The 20866-nt window shown below is 42.7% G+C and overlaps 1 protein-coding gene across 4 annotated transcripts; it reads right to left on the bottom strand.

Annotated features, from left to right (window-relative positions):
- Positions 1-228: 228 nt before the first annotated feature.
- On the bottom strand, positions 229-20854 carry LOC134582800 (major histocompatibility complex class I-related gene protein-like). 4 transcript variants are annotated; one of them, XR_010086273.1, is made up of 9 exons: positions 20587-20854; positions 14071-14334; positions 13023-13298; positions 12055-12327; positions 11194-11295; positions 11064-11096; positions 7122-7173; positions 1210-1450; positions 229-341 (listed from the first exon to the last, which is right to left on the bottom strand). XR_010086273.1 is itself a non-coding variant. In XM_063439453.1 (8 exons), the coding sequence occupies exons 1-7, from the start codon at positions 20696-20698 to the stop codon at positions 7133-7135; spliced, it is 1101 nt and encodes a 366-aa protein (XP_063295523.1). In that variant the 5' UTR covers positions 20699-20854; the 3' UTR covers positions 6157-6421; positions 7122-7132. The 4 variants fall into 4 exon arrangements, 3 of the variants coding, with proteins under 3 accessions (XP_063295523.1, XP_063295524.1, XP_063295525.1); XM_063439453.1 differs by lacking the exons at positions 229-341; positions 1210-1450 and adding an exon at positions 6157-6421; XM_063439454.1 differs by lacking the exons at positions 229-341; positions 1210-1450 and adding an exon at positions 6157-6421 and having other exon boundaries at positions 7132-7173.
- Between the last annotated feature and the right edge of the window lie 12 nt (positions 20855-20866).

Here is a 20866-nt window from a genome sequence, read left to right as displayed (position 1 = left end):
CTTAAGGACACGTGACATGCCATGATTCCCTTTAATTCCAGAAGTTTGGTCCTTAAGGGGCTAACAGCTGCATCTATCAATTTCTCACAATAACCAAATTAGTAAAAAATAAACCCCACTGTTTCCTGTGACATTTCTATTTCATCTATAAACTGTATCACATGCCCGTCCACATTATAAATGTCAGTTGATGTACTCACACGGATTTTATTGAGCAACATTTGCTTCATGGATGTCGTATGATCCGTGCACTCCTGCACTGCTCTCCTTGATCCGTCATGTGCTGCTACTTGTAAATTGTTCCTTGCGATTAGGGGTCCAGATGTGTTTTTTTCTGCTGCCTGCAAGAATAAAACGTAACCCTGAAGTCACAGTTGGTTCAAACTCCTCTGTCAGGCTGCTATTGCAGAACCTCTTTTCAGCAGATTTAAATGTTTTCTTAATTTCTCAAGAAACAAAATTACAACCAGAACGGCATTCAGTCAGCTACTAACACAAACCATGATGTGGTTGGGATTTCCAAGTTATCTAGTCATCTGTAACAGATATTCCTTAAAGAACTGAAGTGGGAGAAAGTGAGACAGAGCTATCTAACTTTAGACCCAGATACACTCTGCTGAGCTTCATTTTAAAGCACTTCTCCAACCACCAGCCTTTAGAAAATAGGCAAAAAAAAGGGCACCCAAAACTACTCAGGACATCCTATACCAAAATATAGCTTCAAGTAATATCTCCTTGCTACCAAATTAATATTATTTGATTTCCAATAAACCCGGGAGCTGTCAGAGATGATATTTTCCAAATTACACTGGAATTGACTTGAGGGCATCCCTGGAAGTGACCATGTTGCCTTCTACATCTCCCACCTCAGAAACCCATGGGTCTAGAACACATTTACAGTCTTCAAATAGAAGACAAACGCCAAACAAGACAGTAGCAAGGTTTGATTAATCAAAGGAAAGATTTACACAGATGCTACCAACAAAAACATGGTGCAATTAAAAACAAACGAACAAGAAAAACAATGGAGCAATCACTACAGAAACAAATAAATCGAGCAGGGCCATTGTCTTTAGTTTGATGGTGTTTGTTCCACTCTTAAAACTTTGTTCTACTTTTCTTTGAGTGACAGCTAAACTCCCTCTGTATTAAACCATCTTTATTACACAGAAAAACCTGGCCAGACGTTACCAAAGGTTCTTCACTAACCTGATTCTGAAGATGGAATGTTGTGATGGGTTTTGAGGTTCCTTCAATGCTCAGTCGTCCCTCTCTACCACTAGAAACATTATGTAAGTTGTAGTATAGGATGATGATATAGTAGCACAGCTTGCCAAGGTGTGGAGCTAAGATTAAGTTGAGATTGATGGATGTCAGGTTCCACTTCCTCATGCCCAGCAACAGCATAGAATTTGAAATAAAATATCTCTGGGATTCCAGCCAAGCTGTTCTGTAAAACAGGAGAAACAAGACATAGCAAACTGCGCGTGATTTTATAACTTACCTGAGACTATCAAACTTGTGGACACCTTCTGAAATGTCTGGATTTTTATCTAACTTTTCCTGTTGCTTTCGTAACCCAGAAAAGAAACATATATAGTTTATGACATTCCAATAGCTTAGTTGCCAATTTAGATAATCTATCTAGAAACTTACCCCAACTGTCCACTTTATATTCTGGATTCTGTCCCCAGATTGATGAATGTTCTACCTGTAGTGCAGTTTTTTTTTTAATCTTAGTGTACACCATCTTGGTGTGATTTAACATACATACCATCTTGGTTGTTTCATATAGATTGTTGTGTAAGTGTCTACGTACTGCTGTTTATGTATGTCTATATGACCTTTTACAGTTTGATGTTTAATTTCCCATAGAGGGGTCTACAGAATGTTTCTGTTCCAAATTTCAAAGATAACAAAATAAATATTTGTATCCTTCGTCCACCTTGCATTTTTACGGACATGTTCTAATTCATTTTCGCCTACTACTAAGCATATGTTCCACAAAAATTATGATTATTCTTATACCTATTGATCATTAGGCATGTGCATGGGGAAAATTTTCGGTTCAGTTAGGCTTTCCGAAATTCGGGATTTTCGCAATTCGGGACTTCGGCAATTCGGCACTTCAACACTTCGGAACTTCAACACTTCGGAACTTCAACACTTCGGAACTTGGGGAGGGAGTTATCTATCAAAAGGCTGGAAGACCTAAATTGGTCTTTCAGACAAATTTACTAATACTAAGTAAAAATTACTTAATATTACCGCTATACCGCGAGTAGGGGCATGTCTAGTAGGGGCATGTCTCCTCCCCCTGGCCCCCACCCCTGAGCGGCGGGTGGGGGCTCTAAATACTAATAAGGGGGGGACCTAATGTCCTCCCCCATGGGCCCCACCCCTGAGCGGTGGGTGGGGGCACTAAACTAGAATAAGGGGGGGGACCTAGTGTCCTTCCACCTGGCCCCCACCCCTCAGCGGCAGGTGGGGGCCCTAAATACTAATAAGGGGGGGGCCCTAAAAAAATGTCCCCCCAGGTGACTAGGGGTTCCCAAACCTAGGGGGGGGGGGGCGTTTTTATTTAGGGCCCCTACCCGCCGCTCAGGGATGGGGGCAAGGGGGGAGGACCTTAGGTCCCCCCCTTATTCCAATTTAGGGCCCCCACCCGCCGCTCAGAGGTGGACGGCCAGGGGGGAGGACATTAGGTCGCCCCCCTTATTTTACTGTAGGGCCCCCACCCACCGCTCAGGGGTGGGGGCCAGGGGGGAGGACATTAGGTTTCCCCCCCTTATTTTACTGTAGCCCCCCCCATTATTTTACTTAAACAGGCTGCTCACTGTTTAATAGACATGCCCCTACTCGCGGTATAGTGAGTAGGGGCATAATTTACTAATACTAAGTAATCTTTACTTAGTATTAGTAAATTTGGCTGAAAGACCAAATTTGGTCTTTCAGCCTTTTAGTAGATAGCTCCCTAATACCGTGGGAATTAGGGAGTTATCTACTTATTCATTCCTGTCATTACATTGACTGGCCAAGTAACTTACATTTTATATGAATGTATGTTACTTGATTGTTGTAAGTGTTGCAAATGCTTACAGCTGAATCCTGGCTATGTTTGTATACTTTTTATTTAAAATTGTTTACAATGTAACGTTCTTCTTCTCTCACTGGGTAAGTATATTAGTACTTAGGCAATACTGTGCTTCGGAACTTCGGCAACTTCGGGACCTCAGCAATTCGGCACTTTGGAAGTACCCGAATGTCCGAATTGCCCGAAATTCGTCCGAATTCAAATTCGGTTCGAAACGAATTGCACATGTCTATTGTTCATTAGCCTGAATCACAGGTCTATGAAGTTCATGTTCGAAGGTAGTCTAACCTTGGCCCTTTAGCTGCATCAGGTCTACATATCCAATAATACCCTACCTGTTAGTGGGTATTTATTTATTTCATGAATATTTGTTGGTTTGCTGTTTTTTTGTGTGGACATTCTTTATTTTGGTTGTGCAATAAACAAGCAGACATACTTGGCATAGACATGTCCGCAACAATGGTAAATAAATTCAGTGAGAAGTGAGTGAATCTTTGTTTTTTTTCCTTTTACCTTTTCACATAGGTTGGACAAAATGGACAATGAAAATGCGTAAGTTGGCTTGGCCATGGGCTACCGCAGTATGGGCTCCAGAACTGCACTTTCTGGGACAGTTAGCAACAGAGGCGGCTCTCTAAGTAAGCAGTTTAGGCAGCCGCCTAAACCACCTTAGGGCAGACTGTGTTGGATCCTCGGTCAGTGACCGAGGATCCGACACCAGGAGGGGGCCCGGCGGCTTGCTCAGTATGCCCCGGGTGCATGTCTGCCCGGCCAGCAATTGCAGAGCTGCAGACCATGTGTCTTGCGAGAACTGGCCAATCATTCATTGCCGCGGGTTACCACGGCAATGCTCTGACGGGTTTCGCGAGATACAGCTCTGCGGAGCTGCAGACCAGATGTAATGGCCACCGGACCACCAGGGAGCCCACCGGACCACCAGGCAGCCCACACTGGACCACCAGGGAATAAAAAAAAAGGGTATTTAGTCCCCCCCCCCCTCTCCCTATCACCCCCCTCTCGCTCACACCATCACCCCCCTCACATTACCATCCCTCACACCATCACCCTCCTCACCATCACCCCCTTCTCCCTCTCACCATCAACCCACTGTCAACATCACCCTCCCTCACACACAGTATCACCTCCCCCCTTACACACACAGCCTCCCCAGACACACTGTTAGCATCCCCTCACGCTGTCACCTCCCCACACATTGTCACCCCCCCCCACACTGTCAGCCTGTTTGTGCATCCACACTCACATTAACCACTCCTAATCCTGTTAACCTCACCCCCTCCAGAATCACCTGCCCTCACTCTGCCACACTCACCCTGTCACATTAACCCCTCTTAATCCTGTCACACTCGTCCCTCCTACCATGCCACAATTGCCCTGACACACTTACCTCCACTCGCCCTATCTCACTCCCTCATCAAACCATGTCATACTCCCTGTCCTCATTCTCTCTCACAACCCCCCCGTCCATTCACCCCCTTCGCCTTGTCACGCTCTCCCTGCCACTGGTACCCCTTTACTCACCTTGTCACAGTCACCAGCTGAAGACATTTATCACACACACACGGTCAGGAAACATAGCTTTGCCATAAGCACAATGCACAAAGGCTACAGGCAGACCCCCATACACACAACACACTTCAAGCAGCTACCCCATTCACATACATGCTCACAGACAAAAACGCAAACATGCTCACAGAGACATACATTCACACACATATGGATACTCTCTGTCAGATACACTCTCAGGCACATACACAGGTAAACTGTGCATGTATTGCAACTCTATTTTTTTCACTTTTTTGTTAGTGGGGCCTCATGTTTGAGTTTCGCCTAAGGCCTCATAAAGTCTAGAGGCGCCTCTGGTTAGCAAAGTAAAGAAAAATACAAAATATCCAGGAATATGTATGTTAAATAACCCCACAGCTCGTGGCTATGTAATTATCTGAAATTTAGGACTCCAAACCATGGAAACATATATGCACAGGAAAAATAGCTAAGGTGAGACTACAGAGTGGATAAAACCAATATCCTTAATAAAAATTTACATTTATTAAATCGTTTCCTCTGACAAATGTAAAAGAAATACCAGGACATCAAACAATGACAAAGGGGCAACCCCACAACAGCAAGTCATAGACGCTTAACATGTAATAGCTCGAGTTCTCAAAGTACTCAAATGCACCTGCTGGTTCTACTGGATCCCACATGATGATTGCCCCACTTTTACAGAATAGAATACGTTGGAAGAGGGTACATAACAGTCTGCTGGGTTTGAAGTGGATGTTTCCATTGCTTTGTTGGCTTGGCTATATATCCTGCATAGAACCCCATCAGAGCTGCAAAGGTTGGTATCTGTCCAGAAACCACGTGCAATTTTTACTCATGAAATTAATGAAAATCCATATAAGGTCCATTTCTGTGAAATCTTACCAACCAAAAGCGTGGTCAACATCCAAGATGGTGGCGATATTGGAGAGCCAATGCAAAGTATACCTGGTAAACTCATTGGGCTAAAAGGCTGACTTGAGTCTTGTGGCTAATGTTAACAGTTATAGCACAGTTAAACCAGCTTTGGGTCCAAGAAAACCTTCACAGGTCTCATTCCTTAATACTTCTTGTCGCTGCTTTTCCGTGGAAGTTTGCAACTTCAGAGACTCCAAAATGTAGTTCCCCTCAAAAGTAAGCAAGGAACAGAGCAGTTGGGGTGATTGTCGATGTGGAGTCACAAGACGTATCATCATCATCAAACCATCCATAAATCTTTAGTCCTTTCTTGGATGGCGATGCGTTCCTCTTTAAAAGGAAAACATCATACAGACAGCAAGTACCCACCCATCTTTGTGGAAGAGTACCGCGTTATTAAAAAAGATTTGATTTAACATAAAAAGTGTATTTTAGCAAATTTACCATAACCCACATATTGAACTCACACAAGCTATATTTGAGGCATGCTTGCAATTATATACATATATATATATATTTCTTTTTTTTTTTTTTTTTTTATCACACAGAAAGAACAACAGATAAGCCAATAACATATTATGTTGAAAGTGAAACATACGGAGAACCATTGTTCAAGAACTAATAATATTCTAATTGTACCTATGATTCCAAGAGAATAAAAAGATCCTACAAGGATAAGATGTAAGATGTGAAAACAAGCTTTGCAAGGAAAGAATGTCTGTAGTAATATTAATATTTATGTATATAACGAGTCACTGAACTTCAAAAATATTTGTCTAGTGCTTTGCCAAGTCTTGTATATTAATATCAAGAAGATGGGATTTGAAATCAGAAGGATACACGTGCCTGCAAGAAAAACACAACAACAGTTGACTATTTCAATGTGTATGGACTATTGACTGTTCACAACAATGTGTCCCAACGTTAGCAAGACCGCTCCCGAATGGACATTAATTTATACCGGATTTTAGACCTTTTATGTGGTTCATAATACATTAATTCAGAACTGAATGTTACAATCCCACTGCTTGTGCAGCTAATGGCAAAATAATGTGGGTTTCTGTAATTTTGAGGGCAAAAAACAGGTGGATGTATTTTGGAAATGTTCCTCCTACAGAAAAAAAAATCAGGGTCAATCTGATAATTTTTAATTGTTTGTTAAATGAGAAAAAAAAACAGATGTTTACATTCACTGAAAATGCGCTTGAAACTCTAGGATTTGCTCTGAATACATGTCTTAATGGCAAATCTGGTGATTTAAACAGCATTCCGCTTATCCAGATTGTATTACAACAATTAATACCTGGCAGGGCTGGTACACAGTTTAACAAAAAGGAATTGGCATCTGATTGATTCTTCACATCCATCTTACTTAATTGTTTTTTTAAAGAATTGAAAAAAAAAATGGAAAAAATAAATTTGATTTGTAAACGTCAGTCAAGTATAACCTATGTACTTTGGGTATAATATGGAGTTAAACAAAATAAATTGATGATCATTTGTGTATGGGGTAGGCACAGTTATTCCATTAAGAAAATCCCATTACCTGCAGTTACCTCAGACAGCTGGAAGGGACACAGGCACATCCTTATCTTCAGCTGCAAAATGAGAAACAAATGTTTGCTATTAAACAGATTATTTTGGAAATATATTTTTTAAAATCACTAAATCTCTCAAAATAGAAGTAACTCACATACCACCTGAGAGTGGTCCTCTGTAAGGGCACATGGACATTTCTCTGCCAAGCGCACTACTGTTTTATTCGATATGTTTACATTTTTTTTTAATTTTTTTTAAGTTGGGATCTCCTGGGTGGAGATCACTAATACACCCGATACACAGAGTAGCCCCAATTAACAATATAGCATATATGCTGGCATGGTATGCACCTATAAGTCTCGTATCGTGCCCTATCGAGCCTTATGGATATATGGACGGGTACCTTAACGGTCAGAAGTATACCCCGAATACATTATACTTAAATAAATGTAAAACTTAAAGCTAAACTAGGCAGGTCGGTGTTGCAGTCGGCCGGCAGGGTGGCCAATAATAGAAAAGTATTAGGTGGCTAGTTCGTAGCAGTAGGAACATAGCCACTAGTCCTTTCCCTTCCCAGTAAAAGCTATAGTCAGCTCGAGATCCATGGTGCCACAAACGCCATAACAGGAGAGAAATCTTTGTGCATCAGAAGTAATGATAGCTGTGGATCGTCGAGAGGCCCCTGACGCGCGCGTTTCGCCCGCAGCTCATCAGAGGGGATGCCAGCATATATGCTATATTGTTAATTGGGGCTACTCTGTGTATCGGGTGTATTAGTGATCTCCACCCAGGAGATCCCAACCCTCACGATCGCCCATTCACCTATACTCAAGATTCTATTTACGCTATTCATCTATGTAATTTGTTACTTATCTATGCCTATAATATATGGTTAAAGTGAATGTACTGATGCCTTGTACCCAGGTGGTCTCAGTATACACTTACACCTCATGTCCATTATGTGCAAAACTACTGTTTTTTTGCACCTAGCTTCTCCTGAGAGGACACTGAAAACTTTTGAACAGGACCTCTCTATAGATTTTGGTTTGACTAGTGAAGCTTTCTAATCCATTCTCTTCTGACGCTTTTAGGGGTTTATATACAGAGACTTTACCCACTCACGTTGGAACACTAACAGACATTGTGGGTAGTTTACCCGTGTCTGATGAATTGTGCGAAACTATCTTCCCTTTAGCACTTAGCTATCCACAGTGAGGACACTGGAAACCTCTGCACAGGTCCTCTCCATTTATCCCACTTGGAAAGCCCCCCCCCCTTGTTTCTGACGTTGTAGGGATCTACAGATATGGGTTTTACCCCCTTACGTCGGGAACATATACTGACACTTCTGGTGAGGTCACTATGTTCACGAACACATGTTTATAACGATTTATTTTCTTAGACATCTGTTCCCCACCAGAATGATTACAGTGTCAGTTTTTTGATCATTTGTTTGTCATTTTTTTTTGTGGTTATTACCACTTTTTAATGCATTAATAAAGAAAAATATATTCCAATAAGCGCAGGAATACATCAGAACAATGAAGATTAAAATTAATGACAAGCGACACGGACAAACGTGAACGCAGGACAAGAACTATTTAAATGGACACTGTGGGGGGGGGGGGGGGGGTTGCTGGGGGGGTTTATGCTTGTTTATTTTATTTACATGTTTTTCTAATTATGGTCCCTGCCCTGAGGGAGTCTGGAGCTGCCGGACAAAAAGGCATAGGAGCAATTTTTGTTTTATTATTACATTTAGAATAAATTTTCTAATTTGCACCCGGTGTTCCTGAGCGTTTTTGCAGAGATTCCAATCGAAGGAGGTGTGTTGGGAGTCCCCTAGTAAGTCCAAGGGAGGCTTTGAGGCACTATATCGTCTGACGTCCTGTGCGTGCAACCAATATTGTTCTGGCGAATTGCAGTGTTGCAATATTATACTATTCTCTAGACACAGATAAAATGGAAAAACATAGCGTTTAACTGTGTGGGAAAAATAAGGATGTATAATAAGCAATTGGCCACTCACAAATTTTCAGATGTAAAAAAGCCTTGAGTGTAATCTTTTTCCTCCAGATTTTCTATGTTCATCCTCACACTCCCATCAGTAGTTTAGAGATATTTGATGTATATTTAAAACAATCAGCATATCACCACTGGGCGTCCTACGCGTTTCGTCCTAAAATAGGACTTCCTCAGGGACTTGGTGCATCAAATGACAGCAGAAAAACAAATATGTTTGATATTTGTTTTTCTGCTGTCATTTGATGCACCAAGTCCCTGAGGAAGTCCTATTTTAGGACGAAACGCGTAGGACGCCCAGTGGTGATATGCTGATTGTTTTAAATATACATCAAATATCTCTAAACTACTGATGGGAGTGTGAGGATGAACATAGAAAATCTGGAGGAAAAAGATTACACTCAAGGCTTTTTTACATCTGAAAATTTGTGAGTGGCCAATTGCTTATTATACATCCTTATTTTTCCCACACAGTTAAACGCTATGTTTTTCCATTTTATCTGTGTTTAGCAGATAATCCCCTACTCTATTTTGTATGTATGCTGAAGACAAGAGGAAGTCTTTGGGGACCTTTTCCAGGAAACTTCACCTTGTACAGGGAAGCTCCGTTTTTTGTATATTATCACTGTTTCTCACTGGGGTTGTGATCACATATTTTGTTTGTATATATTATACTATTCTCTGCATTTATATTTTTAGGAACAGCTGAAACCCTATCTGTTGTTTTTTTTTTTGCATGCTTGATGTACATGGAGGATTTCTAAGAGGAGCCTTAAGGGGGTGGCTGCTATTACCAAAAGTCACTTCTAGAAAGTTTAGTATTGTTTATGATTGTGCCTTGTTTTAATAATATTTCACAGTTAGCATTTAGCAGAATATAGTGTATGCAGATGAATATTGCCCCATTTTTAGTATGTGAACGGTCTAGTAAGGTTCTCAAAAGCAAAAGCTAGGTGAAAATGGATTTAAAAATGCTGCGACTAATTTGCCTCATGAGAAAAAGTATTAACACAGTGATTTACGTGGCAAGTAGAGGTTCCAGCTTAAGTAGCCAAGAGCAAATTTAAGCAAAGTAAAGCGAGGCTGGAACATGGACCTTTGGCGATTATGCACGGGCCGCTGCTTTTGCTTGTGCTTCTCCCTCCGCGATGCCATGCAGGGGATACCCTGTAGAAAGTCTGCCTAGCATACTTGACCCCGAAACATACCCTGGGAGGCCCGATACAGAGGTGTAGCATTATTCATTTGAGGAACTTCACCCAAAACAGTGAGGATTTGTGCTCAAAAGACTGAAGAAACGAGTCCACCTAGGAGGGCAGCTGTGTGGAGACATGCAGAGAAGCAGGTCACATCTTATATAGTAGGCCTGAATCAACCAATCCATGTGCAATTACAAGGGTCTCTCAGAAAAGGCCATGAGAGATCATTAATGGAGACCAGGATATCCTCTGCCAGACCAAAGGGGGCATGGGTGGGGACAGGGCTCAGAGACCAGCTAGTGCACAGCCAGGGCAGAGGGTAGGCTGCCTCCACTGCCTCAGCAACATCCACATGCCGCAGTGAAGCCAAATGCAGGTGTTGCCCTCTGGATCCAGTAAGTTTCAGACCAAATACTCATCAGAGCAGTCCTCTGGATCAATAGTATTTTTGACGTTTGATAGGATTAGTTATATGCTTTTAATGAGGAGCTCCAGCCATGTGAGACTATGTTGGTCGGTTGTTAGGCCCCCCACCCTCACATTTTTATAATTTCATTAACAAAATTCCTTATTTAAAAACAAACAGACAAAAACAGTCTTTTTAATTACAAAGTGGATTTTACCAACTTCGAAGCACATTTAATGTCGGTATTTGTCCACCCGGTAAGTGGTTTATTATTCAATCACACATTGCACCCACATTTTAAGACAGTACATTGTTAACTTACTTGTAGAGAGAGCATAGTTAGAGTTGTTATTTCCTACAATAGAAAGAACGAAATTAAAAACAGAATAACATAGTTATACATAAAATAAAACACTACATTGGGAGTTATTTAATTAGTTTTTAACACTTACCAGCACCCCGGCGCTTCCATATTACAACAAGTGCAGTAACCAGGACAATCACTGAGACACACAAAGCCATGACAATATATATTGTCGCATCCTTCGTGGGTTCTGTTAAAGAAGAGAGACGTAGTTTGTGGAAGAAAATGGAGTAGAGATGATGTCATGTAGACAATGAACGGATGGTTAAAATTCCAAACCAACAAACAGCTTTAGGATCTTTGAATACAGAGATCCCAGGACACAGCCTTAGAGCTTTGAGACTTTTTATTTCAATCTGGCAGAAGCCAGAAACTTTAATTAGTACAAGACGTGTTTAAATTAGAATGAATTAATTGTTAAAAAAAATACCTTCCAAGCTTCAACACTCATAGGATTCTCAGTAAGAAAGGGGAGCTAATTTAATGTATTGGGGTTTGTTAAAATACCTGAACTTTGGACAACATAGCGAATTTGATAAATATATATTTTTTTAAATTCAACCCAAATAGGCACAGCTGGGTTGGTTTGGCCCGAATGTTGCAATTCGGTTTTCAGTATCCCACAACCTCTGGCCTAGGCACCCATGGAATTATATTGTGGAGGGATTACTTAAAAGTGTGAAACATCTCGGTATAAGAGTCAAGCCCTAAATGTGAGTAATACTGAGAAGCCTTGAGGATAGCATGATTGAAGAACAGTGTCCATGGAAACTGTTTTTCTGGTAATTTGCTCATTTGCCTATTTGTAACGTTTATTCAAAATCTATATACAACAACTGTACAATAACCCTAACACAGAGAATAACAGGAATCGAGCAACCCCAGAAGGTCACGCTGACATTTTATGGTTCCAATGTATCTCTAGGTTCATGAATTATAGGACACTTACTCCATGTCAAGATACGAGTTTCCGTCTGACTGCTGTGATCAATATGACAAGAATAGCTGTCCCCATCTTTGGACAGAATGTGTATAGAAGCTTGGACCTGGTATGTTCCATCAGTGTTGGGCAGGATGTACTGGTCATCTTGACAAGGAACCTCTTCTCTATGATTTCTCATCCACTTGACATCAATATCTCGGGGGTAAAATCCATAGGCATGGCAGTGTAGGGTTATGCCATTGTCCGTTGTCTTCTCAGAAATGTTTATCTCTGGAAGAACTAAAGAAAAACCACAAACAAGATAGGTAGAGAACTAAAGTATGGTTGGCAGTGATTTATCATGCCTTATTCTCCAGGGTTGACTGTGCATTTTCTCCAAGTTCCCACCATTCATTTAGCATACAACTGCCCTTTCCACTTGCCTCTTGCCAAACTATTTCAGGATTTTCCAACTGGTTTTCTGCATTGTCAATCTAATGGACAGTTGCTGTAAATTAATCACCGATAGCCACACTCCAATCATGGGATTATTTTCACTATAATGACAATACTTCCATCAGTTGGGAACAAACCAATCAGTTCTAGATCAGATTTCACAAGTTCCCTCTCCCTAGTAAAAAAAAAAAATAGGTCTCACTGCATTTCAAACTCATATTTTCACCATAGACGCATCACCCATTCAACTGCATAAATTCTGACAAAATCAACAGAAACCAAGAAGTCTACACAGAATGAGGGTTTAAAATAAAAAGTAATAGCCAATACTAATGTGCAGTTGTATACATAGAACCACTTAAATGCACTTTGGTGAAATGGAATCATGAGATAAATTTCCAAAATATTTTAAGCCATCTTCCAAAAGGACATAAGGCTAGTGAGTACTGTACTAACAAAATACAGCATATATATTATGTACATTGCAGTAGGACAATACAGTATAGTACTTTATGAAAAATAACCAATTGCTTCCTCACCTTTCCTTTCGAGGTTCTCTTTTCCAGAACGGATGTATTTCTTCAATGACTCGATACACTGCTCTTGCAGGTAATTTTTCATTCTCTCTGCCTCATTTGTTTCAGTGTTCCATTTCTCAACAATGGTCTCGGCTTCTGGAAGGGAAGCTGTGTGGATAACTCTTTCTACATCTAGGGCCATGAACTCTTTTCCATCATATCCATCAAGATCGTATCCACTCATGCTGCCATTGTCATGGAGCTCACAGCCGTACATCCACTGAAGTGTATGGAATCCTGCAAATAACATGTGAAAGTGTAGCAGAGTTACATTGTGTATCTAAGAGTAGTGAATCAATTAAAAATATGGGTGCTACAAAGACTCTTTGAATGATCAAATTGATGGCTACATAATTCATGGAAATTATAGTGTCAGAATAATCTTCATTTTATGCACTGTTGTAGTTAAAGATAATGGTGGCATTTTTTGGTATATCCAATTCATTTTTGTTCACACATTCACCTGATTCTAAACTTTGGGACAAAAAGTATGATCTCTTATGTTGCAACCTTACTCCATCCTGTCTATCCATAGTTTGAAGTGTGGGATATACGATTTGAAGGATATCTCATATTTTCATGGATGAATTAAAGCAAATTCAGCCCATATTAAATTATTACTTCCCCAAGTTGCTCAGATACGGGAAATTCCGATCGACTAAGAATTCTAAGAATCTTCAGAATTATTTACTGAAGTGTTAATTGCTAGGAATGTAAAATTAATAGAACATCTTAGACACAGGAGTGGGACCCTGTGGGGGAGTTTGTTTTCCTGGCACTATAGTGGTCCTTTAATTTTGGAGAAATTGTGAGCTTAGCAAACAACCCTGTCAATTACGGTAATAACTCTAGCTTGAGTAAAGCAAACTAAATGTATTGCGATTTTATGTGACAAAGTCAACTTTGAGCATAGTCATTTATTGAGGTTTTAGGGATGTACCCCCAGCAGGTCTACAATGGGACATTCTTGTGAAGCACAGAGTATACGTATAACGTGAGTATCACTCACCATCTGTGTGGTTGTAATGATTCATCAGACTCCTGACACCCTTTTTGAATTCGATCTCCCAACCCTGAAAGATCTCACTATTTCTCTCCCACAGTTCTGGATCTGTTTTTTCCTTTATCCAGTCGGTTTGGAGTTTAAACTCTTTGGAGTGACTGGTGTAAGCTCCAATTGGATAATCATCCACATACGCGGTGGCGGTGAACACAGGCTGGCCATTTGCATTTTCTGTGATCCCGGTGTAATAATAGCGATAAGAGTGACTGGCTGTGAGGAAGACACCAAGGCAACAACACGGAAAGAAATGAAACAAACCTTGAATAAAATCAAAGAAAGGGAGTGTATAGCACAATACAGTCACATTCGTTATCATTAGAGTCAATAATTGATGTTTTTAGGAATGTATCCCCAGCAAGTCAACAACGTGATATTTGTGTGATGCACGGAGTACAAGTTGGAGTTGAGTATCACTCACCGTCTGTGTGGTTGTGATGGTTCCTCAGACTCCTGACACCATCTTTGGTTTGAAAACATCACATGTCCAACCAAAGGCCATGCAGGTAGCAGTGTTAGTGCAAAATTACAGGTCCTTATGGCGTATGGAAGTGCCAGACACAAAGTCAGTGCAAGGATCTTTGTCTACACAGGTGAAGATGCATTTTGCACCCCAAAATGTGTCTTCGCCACTGTGTCTATTAACTCCCCTTTTAGCCATTTTAGCCATTCTTGTACCCTGTGTTGTACCTCTTTTGCCCCTTTTTGGATACTGTATCCTTTTTTTTGTCATTTTATTTATGGTTTTGCATCTTTATTCCTCTTTTGTGATCTCTTACTCCCTCATTTGCCTCTTACCCCTTCTTATTCCTCTTTTGAAAATCTTACTCATGGGGGGGTAAGATACATTAAGAGTGTCTTGGGCCTTTTGTCCATCGTGTCTTTTACCTCCCCCTTTGTGTCTCTTACCCCACCTGTGTCCCTTACCCCTAAGTGTCTCTTGCGCTCACCTCCCCATTTTGTGGGTTTCACTCTGTCTGTGTCTGTAGTGTGGCATCGTGGATCATGGTAGAGAATCTTCTTTACCACTACCTGGTCTGACATGAATCTACTTACTGCTCATTCTATGCCCTCCCCCAGTGCCAGGCTGAGGGAAAAAATTTGGCCTGGGTATTTTTTGTAATTCTTTATTTTTGCTGTGCATGAATAACAACCGCTTGTCAGCAATGCCACAACAGCATATTCCAACACATTGAGCATACCGATTTGTCAACCGTTATATAGCATTTAGATGGAACAAGCACAATTTTTATGTTATTAAGGCAGGCTAGGTACACATAGGTTATTCGCATTAGTTATAGTAAGTTACATCATCGCTTGGTAACAGTAGCTTAGGGTGAACGTTTCTGTTGCATATCCTCGCTTATCAGTAGTTTGCACGTTAATGTATGCTTTGCTATGCTTTAGTCTGATGTGTCAGGGAGGATTACACATGCAGGTGTACATACAGATAGACTTATTGACATATATTAAAATAGTAAGGTAACCAGCGTAACTGAATCAGGTATTTAAAGTAATACAATGCCAAAAGGATTTCGTCTATAAGCTGCCTGAGCGCAATTTAGTTTATATCAATACAGGGCTGAGAAGGTGAGAAGATGAGAAGAGAAGAGAAGGCATATTAGTAGAAACATGTTTCAACATGTTCAACTTGCGGTCTAAAATGCCGATATAAGCCAATGCACGTTGGTAGAAAATAAACACCTATCTGGGAGAGACACAAATAGCGTGGAAAGTTCTAAGAGAGCTAGGTAGCCTATTGGTTTTGCACAGTGTCATACTATTGTGCCATCTAGAGGCAAATGTCCCCTTTTACCCTATGCCCGCGGGCGGCAGGCTGATGGCGTGGGTTTGAGAGCGGTCCGAGGCTTGCCACGTGGGGGACACCGCTTGTGCTGGGGTTGTACTATTCCGGCTGAGAGCAGTCTCTTGAGCTGGCCCCTTAGCTTGTCTGCTTGCTTCGGGGTATTGCTGGGGCTGGGCTGTCGCTCGTCCGTGGGCTTTCTTTGCTGGTTGTGGACGCTTGAAAAGGTGAGTATTGGCGTCTGTGAGGCGAGCCATCACTACTCGCTGCTTCGCCTTCTGTCTTCGTCCCTTTCCAGAGGCCGCCCTGGGGGCTCGTTGTGGATACTCACACAAGTGCCGCCGGGTAGCTGGTCGGACCCATGCTGCCACCGCTCGAGCCGCCTGTTTGAAGGCCCGGACCTTGTACCGGAGTTGTGACCATAAGCTGGAGCAGATTTGGTCAAAGAACTCCTGGGGGTGTCTGGGTGGGGTGGCAAGGGTGTCCCTTGTGCCATGTTTCGTCTCCCTCATCTTCTTCGTTGCGTGTCTGTCAGTGCTGCGTTGTGGTTGCAGCAGGCCACGTGTAGTGGTGTGTGGCTTGTCCGCCATCTTGGGCCCTACAGCTTCCATACTGCTTGGGGGAGCATCTGCTTTGATGTCTCCGTTTGGCGTGTCTCGTGTTGGTGCAGACCGGGATATCCCCCACCGGTCCATGGGGGGGGGGGGGGGGGGGGAAGCGGTGCGTGAGTGTCCCCTCTTCAGCCTGAGAACCGGGAGAGCGGCCGTCTCTCCACGGCTCCCACCCGTGCAGGCCGCGGGCTGGAAAACGGGCAATTCTGCGGCGGGGAGTCCCGAACCGGGTATCTCCAGACTCCGCATCACCTCCTGGGTGTGAAGGTCGTTGTCCGCCGCGGGCACGTTGCGGTGGTCGGGCGCAATGCCCAGAATCAGGGCCTCAGATGCGGGAGCTCCCGCCATGTGCGACTTGCTCGTTCGGCTGGTAAGCTCCGCCCCGACCTGGGTATTTTTTTAATTTTAATTTTTTTGTTATCACCCATGACAAGCACATCCCATCTCAAAATGAGCAAGTTGGGTCAATGCTCCTCCAGGGCAGCCCACGCACAGAACCCTGCTAAAATGCTCTCATGTGGAAAAAAAAAAAGCCCTGTATTTGTTTTGGGCAGCGCAAGCAGATTTATTAACATGCTTGCACTGTGTTTGCTTGTGACTTGTCTCTGATATCTCCATAAGTGGGATACCAGAGGACAAAAGGGCCAGGGAAGTGTATTGTGCATGTGTTTGTGGCCTGTTTGTGGGATTGCATATGTGTATAATGAGTTGGTTCTGGTTTGGTGTTTTGTAAAAATGTAAGTTTCAGTTGTGTTGTGTTTGTGGTGTACTGTATATGGCTAGGGGGTATATGGCTAGTATGGCTAGAACATGAGAGAGTGTGTGTATAGGGGATGCAGCAAGTGTGTATAGATGTATGTGTAGGGGTTGTAAAGTTTGTGTGTTTAGGGAAAGTAGTATGTGTTTGCTTACAGGGGATCTAGTGTGTGCATAGGTGATCCAGAGAGTGTATAGGAGTCAGAGATTTAGTGTGTAGAGGATTTAAAGTGTGTAAAGGGTTTGTGTGTGTGTGTGTGTGTGTGTGTGTATAGAGGATCCAGAGTTGTGCACAGGATCTTGTGTATGCGTATTAGGAATTTTGTGTATGTCTGGAATGTAATGTGTGTGAGGGGTGCACGGTGTATGTGAAGGGTGCAGTGTGTGTGTGTGGGGCGCAATGTGTGTGTGTGTGAGGTGAAGTGTGTGTGTGTGGGGGTGTGCTGTTTCTGGGGTGCAATGTGTGTGTGTGAGAGGGGTGCAGTGGATTTTTTTGGTGTTAGGTGTCTCGAGTTATTTGCACCCTGTTCCAGGCATCCCAATATCAAATTTGTGCTAAAAATAATTCTTAGGGGGGTTCTTCTATCGCCCCTCCCTCAGTCTTTCTTTTAGTTAAGCCCTCGCCGACACAACCTCCTTATACCCTTCATGCTCAACGTTTTTTTGGTTTGTGTTTTTTTAAGAAAAAGAGACAAAGGGCTGGAAGGAGGAAGAGACATACAAAGGGGCTGGGGGGGAGAAAGAGGCAAGGTACTTGGAAGAGACACACAGGTGGTTTAGGAAGGGGAGAAAGAGATACCAGAGGTACTGCGAGGGGGGAGGGCAAAAGAGATAGACATTGGCTGAGGGGAGACAAAGAGACAAGGTGCTGGGGGGAAGAGAAACACAGAGGGTTTGAGGAATGGGCACAAGGAACAGACAGGAGCTGAGTAAGGGGCAAAAGGGACTGACATGGGCTGGGGGAGACAATCAGACATAAGGGATGGCGGAGAAAATTACATCGATCTGGAGGGTAGAGAGAGACATGGAGAGGCTGGGAAAGGTTAGAAAGAGACACACAAAAGGGGCTGTTGGGGGAAAGACACACAATATGGGCTGGGGGAGAAAGACATACAGTGGGGCTAAGTAGAGAGAGAGAAAAAGACAGAGGGAGTGAGGAAGGGGAGAAAGAGATACACAAAAGGGGCTGGGAGGCAGGGCCGGACTGGCCTACCGGGATCCTGGGAAATTTCCCGGTGGGCCGCTGCACCTGGGGCTGGGCTGACAGCCCTATTCATCAGTGATCAGGCTCCTGTAATCCCGGCCGGCTATGTGTGAGCTGTGCGGCCGCACAGGGCCCTATGGGAGCAGGGGGCAGGAACACGGCGGGGGCGGGGCTTAGCGTGCAGCAGGGGCAGAGCTTGCTGTGCGGTGGGGGCCCAGGTAACTGCTGCATGGGAAGCAGGAAGGAATTCCTGCTTCCCCAACAACCAGCCTCCAGGAGCCCTAAGGGACGTGGAGGTATGAAGCAGGTCAGTGTGTCTGTGTGTGACTGCCTGTGTGTGTGTGTGAGTGTGTGACTGTCTGCCTGTGTATGTGTGACTGTCTGCCTGTGTGACTGTGATTGTGTGTGTGTGTGTGTGTGAGACTGTCTGTCTGTGTGTGTGTGTGTGTGACTGTCTGTGTGTGTGTGTGTGTGTGTGTGTGTGACTGTCTGCCTGCCTGTGTGTGTGTGTGTGTGTGTGGCTGTCTGCCTGTGTCTGTGTGTGTGGATGTCTGCCTCGGTGTCAGTGACTGTCTGCCTCTGTGTGTGTGGATGTCTTTGTGTGTGCATCTGCTAGTGAGTGAGCGAGCTTGTGTGTGTGTGTGTGTGCACACGCGCATCTGCTAGTGAGGGAGCTTCGGTGTGTGTGCACCTGCTAGTGAGTGAGCTTGTATGTGTATCAGTGAACTTGTCTGTAGGGATCATATATGTGTGTGTGTGTGTGTTAGTGAGCTTGTCTGTAGGGAGCATGTGTGTGTCTGAGCCTGTCTGTGGTGAGCATGTGTGTTAGTGAGCTCTTCTGTAGGGAGCATGTGTGTGTCAGTGGGCTTGCCTGTAGGGAGAGTGTGCGCGCATCAGTGAGCTTGTCTGTAGTGAGCGTGTGTGTGTGACAGTGAGCTTGTCTGTAGTAAGCTTGTGTGTGTGTCAGAGTTTGTCTGTACTAAATTTGTGTGTGTGTAACCTTGTCTGTGTGTGTCATTGAGATTGTCTTTCAATGAGCCTATTTGTGTGCATCAGTAAGATTGTCTGTGTCTGTATGTGAGTATGCTTTACTGTATAATTGAATTACCCTGAAAGGACTAATATTTTGAATTAGAAATGAAGAAATGTATCAATAATATATTATATATATATATAATAATATATAATATAATATAATAAATAAAACACCCTACATAGCACAATGACTTATGGGGCTGGCATATATTTTTTTCCAGGGCTGCTTCGTATCCCCAGTCCGGCCCTGCTGGGAGGTGGAAGAACACAGAGGGGATGGGAAAGGGGAGAAAGATACACAACGGAGCTGGGGGAGCTATATGCTCACAAAAGGGCTAAGTGAAGTAAGAGCCACACAAAAGGAGCTGGGGTACAAAGAGACACACAAAGAGGGTGAGGGCAGTAAGAAACACACAGAGGGGGTGTAAGACGCTCAAAAGGGAAAAAATGGGGGATAAGATATACTAAAGGGGGTAATACATTCAAAAGAGAGGATAAGAAACACAAAAGTGGGGTATAAAGGGGAAGGGGATTAAAGGGCACACTGGTTGAAGATGCATTTTTTGGTGAGAAATGGGAGTGTCAAAATGCATCTTCGCCTGTGTACCCAAAAATCCTTGCACCAGCCCTGCTTGGAGTTTTCCTTTAAATAAATAAATGTTTAAATAGATGACTTCATGCATCAAAAAGGTTTAGTCACACTAAACACTGAATTCCATATTTTAGGCTAAAAAGAGAAGTTATGACTATAGCCCAGTTGAATTTTTCCAAATCATAATTTCTAGCATAAGTGTTGCAATTCAATACAATTCGGTGTTTAGTGTATATACCCCACAGGGTTATTCACAAAATTTTAGGAATTAAAAGTCAATTTAAATTTGAGGCCAAAATAGTTGATCACAGTGGATAATTTTTCCATTTCGAATATTTTGACCAAAAATTTCAAATTCAGTTAGAATTTTCAACAATTCACACATTCTGATCAGTTTTTTTCTATCCTACGAATCTCCCCCCTTAAGTTTTTTTAAATGACTTTACCAAACGCAGTTACTCACCAGAAAAGACACCTGTCACCTGCAGGAGAATACAAAGCTGAGCTAGTAATTCTAACACCATAGTTCCCCTTTCTCCTTGGTGATAAGAGTTCAGAAATGACACGGCATGCATTTAATATGCTAGGTGTCCAATAACACAGACATTTTCACTGCTTTCAAAAACGGTTTCAGTTTTCTTTCTGTACAATTCCCGGACACAGTGAACGATACGAGAGCACTGAGGATTAGGTCAAAAGGCAGAAAGAGAGGAACGCCCTCATTGCATCATTGATTTCAATGT

This window comes from Pelobates fuscus, chromosome 13 (assembly GCF_036172605.1).
Source record: "Pelobates fuscus isolate aPelFus1 chromosome 13, aPelFus1.pri, whole genome shotgun sequence".
Taxonomy (NCBI): domain Eukaryota; kingdom Metazoa; phylum Chordata; class Amphibia; order Anura; family Pelobatidae; genus Pelobates; species Pelobates fuscus.
This window is presented reverse-complemented; position numbering and strand designations above follow the sequence as displayed.